The sequence below is a fragment of the Trypanosoma equiperdum genome (genome assembly GCF_001457755.1).
Source record: "Trypanosoma equiperdum strain OVI genome assembly, contig: ctg_1788, whole genome shotgun sequence".
NCBI lineage: Eukaryota > Euglenozoa > Kinetoplastea > Trypanosomatida > Trypanosomatidae > Trypanosoma > Trypanosoma equiperdum.
The window spans coordinates 1-6,937 of NW_027123824.1; the positions used below are offsets into that span (position 1 = coordinate 1).

The window sequence follows — 6,937 nt, forward strand, 5'->3', positions numbered from 1 at the left end:
AAAAAAAAAAACAATAACAAAATAAAAATAAAAGAGAGAAGTTCTCGTCTCGCAGCTCGCGCATCTTTACACCGTCAAACCCGAGTTTAACAAGCAAAAAAATGGCTGTCGCTCGCACAAAGGCTAATTCCAAGATCCGCCGCATCGGAAAGAAGAAGGGCGCGACTCTGCGTGATGTTCACCCATGGCGCTGGGTGAAGATCTGCAGCCAACATTTCAAGCAGGAGGGTAAAATGATGGTACCAAACTGTGCAGAAATTGTCAAGACTTCACACGGCCGCGAGCGCGCCCCGCAGAATCCCGACTGGTATTACATCCGTTGCGCCGCTGTGCTCCGTGCGGTGTACCTGCGCCCTGGTGTGGGATATGGTGGCCTCAGTAAGCGCTTCTCCAGCAAGAAAAACCGCGGAAGCCGTCCTGAGATTACAACTCGCGCTTCAAAAGGTCTCCTTCACTGGTGTTGCAAGAGCCTTACCAAGTTGGAATTGCTTGAGAAATGCAAGGGAGCTGGCCATCGTGTTACTAAACTCGGTCGCAAGGTGGCAGACACCATTGCCTTCAAGATTGCCCTCCGCAAGATGGGCGCTGAGACAAAGGCAAAGTAAAAGAAGGCGCTGTTGGGCATACATACATGGAATGGCCAGAGAGGGATAAAGAGGAAGGGGAAAGGTAAAACAATAATAATGAGAAGAAGAAGAAATGGGTAAGTGAAATAGGTAAGGAATATGCGTGTGTGTGTGTGTGTGTTTGGGGGGGGGGAGGAGGAATACCAATCACTGAACGTTCCTTCCCTTTTTTTCTCTCCCTACCTTCTCTCTCTCTCTTTTGGCTTCTTTCCTCTTTGTTGCCGCTTGCACTGGTCCCCATACCTGTACGAGGTAGTATGATGGAGTAAGACTTCTCTTAATTACTTTTCAATTTTATTTTTTGTTTCGGAAAATAATTTCACAAATAAAAAAAAATCACAGAAAAAAAGTACAAAAAGAAAAAAAGAAGAAATGTGATTCCCCGTCCCGTTGACAGGGTCAGTGTTGAATCACATTTTTTTTTTGTTCTGTTCGTTATGCAGTGAGGACGACTGTCATCCTTTACTCATTAATAAATCCTTTGCCCCGTTTTATGTTGTTTCTCTTGCCTTGTATTTTCCCGCGTTTACGTCGTGGGTTGTGGAGTCCACCCGCACCAGGACAAGAAGGTTGGAGTAAGGTAAGATAAGAAAGGTAAAAGTACAACAAAGGGAAGTGAGAAAAGCATATTAAACCCGATATAGGAGATTGCAACCCACACACATACACACACACACACACAATGGACTTTGATCTACTGTTGTTCCTAAAGGAGATTCAACTCCAACATGGGCTGCGTGCCGAGGACTATGCACGTTACCGGTGCTACACCACGAATCGGCTCTCAACACTTCGTAGTCAGCTTGGAATGCTGCAGAATACAAAGAAATTCCAACAGAAGGAAGTTACGCCTCATAACGCGACGAAGCCCGAGCACTTGCAACTGCTGATTCTCTGTGCAGAGAGATGTTGGGCGGCTGCGGAAGATATGCAGGAGAAACATCGCACCGCCAGCAGTGCTGAAGGGACCGAGGCAAAGCCTCCTGGCGGTATTCCACCGAAATGTCAATATAGGAAGCGGCTGAACAAGTCGGTAAAGTGGGCTACGAAGCTGCAGGCCATTGCGCAGGTTGTTGCAAATGAGAGACTTCAGAAAGAGGTTTCGGCTTACGTACTGGAAGTTAAGGGACGTGCGGCTGCAGCACATGGGCTAATGGCAGAGGCGAGGGACCACTTCCGTGATTCCCGTGAGCTGTACTACGAACTGCGGAAGTGTAGCAACCCTGAGCAGCTATCGCTTATCTTTTCGAAGGTAACGGAGTTGGACGATCGCGTGGTGTTCTGCATGCTTCGACTGGGTGAGGATCCCTCGTCGTACAAACCAAACCTTAGCCTCGAGGACACTCCCGAAAGCATTGGCGCCACTACCATCGAATGGAATAACCGGCAGCTAAATGTTGCCTCGATTAAAGTGAGGGATGCGTTGCGGGGTGCACGGGCGGTCAATGTGGAGGCAGCAAAGGCGAAGGCGACTGAGGCCAGCTCTCTCATTCCCGTCGGGCTTCAGAACCGAGCACTCGACCTTATGGACCGGCGCATTGGATCTCTTAATGACGCCTTAGCTCATGCCCGCAAGGACTTGAGAACGCTTTCGGATGAGAAACAAAAGACGGAGCTACAACTTTTGGTGCATTACTTGATATTCCAAGTCTCATACGAAACGTTGCAGCGTACTCTTTTCATGGTGGAGGTGCACGCGCGCCGTTTTCATGCAACGGAGAAATGCCTTAGTGGCAATAACGTTGATCGCAGCGCCCGCACTGTTAGCGTAATTTCCGGAGTTGGCACTGGTGGTATTGCTGGTGGGAAGAGCCGAAAGGAAATCCAGCCATCGCAATACGCCTCTCCCATGGAGATTGTTCGCCTCTACGATGCGGCGTTGGAAACGATTGGAGATATGGAAATGCTACCCGGTGTCGATGGTCGATCTGACGTGGAAGAAAACTCTGCCTTATGCCGTGCGGGCAAACTCCTGTATTTAGGGGAGAGCTGGCGCATTACGAAGGAGAGCGAGCGGGCTCAAAATTGCTACAAGGCCGCTCTGTCAGTTCTTGACGGGATACCATCGACACCAACTGTAGAGAACTTGCGCCTCCTCGTGGAGAAATCCGCACTTCGTCTCGCCTCATCAACTTTGTTGTCTTCCGTGGCGGGGATTGGAGAGGAAAACAAGAAGCGACAGGCCTTTGTGCCCTACCTTGTAGATGCGGGTGATGAGGTGGCAGTAGCGCACAATGTCATTAAGTTTCCACCAGATTATCAGGCAGTGCCGTGTAAACCTGTTTTTGTGGATATTGCTTCCACGTATGTCGACTACCCAACAAGCGAGGCCCCCGCGGCCGCCGAAACAAAAGGAGACGGGGCGGAGGCCGCCGATGAGGGGTCGCGTTGGAAGTGGAGTTGGGGTTGGCGTAAGTAAGTATGTCTATTGGTGTTTGTTTCCATTCGCTGTCCTTTCTTCCCAATCCTCATGCTTCCCTTCTCTGCACGACGCTGGGTTAATTTAAAAAAAAAAAACAACTGAGGTTTATGTGATACCCGCGACCAGGACGCAAGAGGAGGGAAGACGTCAGGGAAGTGGCAACATTGTTATGGAAAAATGAATGAGGTGAGTGGTGTCGATTAACCTTTTTTTTTTAGTCCGTGGACCACTTTTCTTCACTTTCTTTTGGCTTTGCCTATTCTTTGGTACTCAGTGGTGCGTTAAGTATGGGTGGTGAAGTTGTGAAGCTCGCCTTCGGTCCCTCCTCACCTCAGCTGGAAGCAAAGAGGGACAACAGCGGTAAGGGAGAGGGGGATGCAAACGTAAAAGGATTTATTACTACCTTAAGTTTCGTTCAACAAGTGGTAGGAAGAACGTATGTGTAACGTTGCTCCCAAACTGGTAGCGTGGGACAACTTTCCCACACGTGCTTTTTGGTATTTCGCTTCTAAAACTTCATCATTCTCTTTTCTCTGCGCGTAGAGCTCTTTTTTTTTTTTTTCACTCCCCTGTTTGGACCAACTCCATCCACACAACTTGTTCCACACGTCGAGGTAGGTAGGTAAACAGATAAAAGGGAGGCACAAACATACGTAACTTGGAGGGGCTCTGTGAGCCGCAGCCATAATTAATCACGTCGACCCGTTCATTGGAGGAGGCGAGGGGTTAAGTAACAGAAAGTAGAAGTTATAACAACAAAAGTACTTAAGTGTGAGTAGAGGTAAAACAAAAGAAGGAGAACAGAGAGAACTTTAAACGGTGCAAACAAACTGGTCTGTACGAATATAGTAATATGATGGTAGAAGCAAAGGTGCAGAAAAGTCTTATTAACAGTGAATCGCTTGCGGGGGCGGCCCGTGGCACGGCGTTGGGAGACGCCAGGGAAGAGGATCCAGCCAATTGGGCGCCCTCACCACCACCAAACAACCAGCGGGAGTTTGAGTTCCCGGAAGATGGTCTTTCGTTCTCCTCAAAATTTGACAGCGGGAATTTGATTCAGGTTGAACGCACGGGACCTTTTCGTTACCTGATGTACACTGCTCCCGACTGTGGTAATTCCCCTCAGCAAACCAACAACCGTCAGTGGTTTCACTTTGCCATTCGTGGTGGAACCAAAGGTTGCGTACTTGCTTTTACCTTTGTGGGTATGATGCACTGCAAAATGTTTACATACGGTTGGATGCCCGTCGTCTCCGTCTGCCCAGGGAAACCGCAGTACTGCCGCCTTCCCGGTCGTGCTATCGTTACGCCATTAGAAGTGATGCCACCAACGCCCGGCTACCCGGGATTTGTGTTAAAACCTTGGGCAAAGAAGGGAGGTGACGGGGAACCGGAGGCGTACGGTGGCGATGAGGATGCCGAGGCGAAGGGTTGCTCAGAAGGTGGTATGCCAGAAATTAACGATCTAACGGTTGCTGGTGGGCAAACAGGAACAAAAAAGAAAAAGAAGGATCAATATGTCGCAATGAACTTAACATTCGATGTCCGCATTGATGCTGAGACACCTCTCAAGTCACCATATCCGCTAGGTCATCCGCAATGCCCAGCTATCTACGTGGCCAGTAATCATCCGTATTCCTATACAACTCTGCAACAAAACATTAAAGTTTGGAAGCAGCTGGCCTCTGGAATTATGGATACCACGGATGTTAGTGAACTGTCTGGAAGCGGCAAGGCTACGCCCTATACTACAGACGTATACTTCTCTCATGAGATATTGTGTAAGTCATTAGATGGATTGAACGTTGATTTGCTTACCATCACGGACTATCTTGGTGTTTCTGAGAAACGTGTTCCTCTATTTAGCAACGGTGAGGCACCGTATTCTTCTGTACGGGGTGAGACGTCCCGCCCTCACTTGTTTTCTGGAAAGCTCGCTGTTGTTCTCACGGCGCGTGTGCATCCGGGGGAATGCCCGTCGAGCCACATGATGCACGGCTGCATTGAGTTCCTTCTTAACAAAGGCGACCCGCGTGCAGAAGCGCTGCGTTCACACTTTGTGTTTTATATTGTGCCAATGATTAATCCCGATGGTGTAGCACGTGGTCACACACGCGTCGACACAGAGGGTGTGAACCTTAACCGCGCATATAGAACACCATCTAAGCGTCGTCACCCGGCACCGTATCATATTAGAGGTTTGTTGGATTCCCTCAGCGAAACAAAGGGGAAACTCGCCTTGTTCATTGATATGCACGCCCACTCCAACAAGCGCGGGATGTTCTTCTATGGGAACTCGATGGATGCACCGGAGCTGTTGCAATGCCTCTTGTACACAAAGCTTGTGTCCTTGAATACACCTTACTTTGAATTTCAGTCATGCAACTTCTCTGAGGCGAACATGTTTGCTACGGGAAAGACGGGTGAGGGTCGCGACAATTCTAGCCGAGTGACGTTATATCAAAGAACCGGTATGATTCATAGCTACACGATTGAGGCTTCTCATGTCGTGGGAAACGCTCTTAACGGTGTCGCAGCTCTCATGAATTCACCAGTTGAGGAGGCTGAAGTGCAGCAAAATGGGACATGTCCTCGGTATACCACTGCAATGTTTGGAGATGTTGGAAAGGCACTTCTTGTGGCACTACTTGACTTGAAGGGATGGAACCCGATGAGCCGTCTAACTGCTACTGCGTACCATAACCCAAGAGGTTTACTGATGGCTCTGCAACGGCAGTTACAAATAGAAATAGCGGAGCGTTACTTCAAGTTAGCGTTCATGAATGGTGGTCAGGTAGCACTCGCGCGTGACTCCACCGGTGACCCACTCGTTACTGTGATGGATGCGATGAAGGCAGAAGAGCTTCCTGAAGCGATCACCATTAAAGATGGTCGGGTATTTCCGCCTCTAACGGTTAAGGGGGTTCCGAGTTTTCTTCCATATGATCAGGCGGTTCAGTTGTTGTCACACACTCACCCATCGATGCCGCCTCGCTCATTTGTATGCGGAATGGTGAGGCGGGCAATGATAGTGTCAGGAGGAAGTGGATCAGGTCCTCTACGCTCCTTTTGTAATCCCAACACCGGCATCGTAGTCGCTGGAAGCGGCACCAGCGTTGCAACTGCTGCAGGGCGGAGGGGTCTACTGGGGGCCAATCGTACTTCATTCTCTTGAGCCACGGGGGTTATTATTATTATTACTATTATTACTATTATTATTATTACTCAGATGATCGCCGTGGTGGTGGTGGTGCGAAAGAAAGGGAATGGGTTTTCATAGTTTTTTCTCCCTCCCTTTTTTGGGGGGAGAGGGGGGGAAATGCAGTGACTGAAAATATTGTGGGGAGGCGCGGGTACGTTGGAGGAGGTGTGTGCGGTAAGAGATTTGGTTTTATTGGGGAGGAGGAGGCCAAAAAATAAAAAAGGAAACTGTTTTGTTTCCTATTCGTGTTGTTGTTGTTGTTCTTTTTTTTTTTTAATTAAATTTAAACTTCTAACCTCTTTTTGTTTTTTGTCCTTGTTGCTGAGCAGCTCATCGTTTTCCTGCCACCTCCGGTCACATGTACTGATTCTGTAGCTGTTTCTTTTGTTTTGTTTTGTGTTTCGCACCCACTAACAAGTGGAGTGTCCGGGATCACTTCCCCGCGCAACAATATGGAACGAAGAAAAAAAAAAAGATCACATGTGTTTGGCAGGAGGTCGCATTGCTGTTGTTTGTTATTGTGTTGTTGTTGTTGTTGTTGTTTTTTTTATAGGGAAGGTTGGTTTGGTTTGGTTTGGTTTCCACTTATTCAATGCTGAGTTAATCAGCATGTATGTGATAACTGCTCTGCCGTGTTTGTGCGCACGTACTCATACATATATATATATATATATATTTATTTATTTA

The 6,937-nt window shown here is 48.2% G+C and overlaps 3 protein-coding genes across 3 annotated transcripts; all 3 read left to right on the top strand.

Moving 5' to 3' along the window:
* Positions 1-101: 101 nt before the first annotated feature.
* TEOVI_000873600 (ribosomal protein S19, putative) lies at positions 102-605 on the top strand (the record flags this gene model as incomplete). Its single annotated transcript, XM_067223186.1, has 1 exon — positions 102-605. The coding sequence occupies one exon, from the start codon at positions 102-104 to the stop codon at positions 603-605; it is 504 nt and encodes a 167-aa protein (XP_067079287.1).
* A 703-nt stretch (positions 606-1,308) lies between these two features.
* TEOVI_000873700 (uncharacterized protein) lies at positions 1,309-3,045 on the top strand (the record flags this gene model as incomplete). The annotated part of the gene is made up of 1 exon (XM_067223187.1): positions 1,309-3,045. One exon carries the CDS (start codon positions 1,309-1,311, stop codon positions 3,043-3,045), a length of 1,737 nt encoding a protein of 578 aa, XP_067079288.1.
* An 856-nt stretch (positions 3,046-3,901) lies between these two features.
* Positions 3,902-6,223, top strand: TEOVI_000873800 (metallo-peptidase, Clan MC, Family M14; the record flags this gene model as incomplete). The annotated part of the gene is made up of 1 exon (XM_067223188.1): positions 3,902-6,223. The coding sequence occupies one exon, from the start codon at positions 3,902-3,904 to the stop codon at positions 6,221-6,223; it is 2,322 nt and encodes a 773-aa protein (XP_067079289.1).
* Positions 6,224-6,937: the final 714 nt, after the last annotated feature.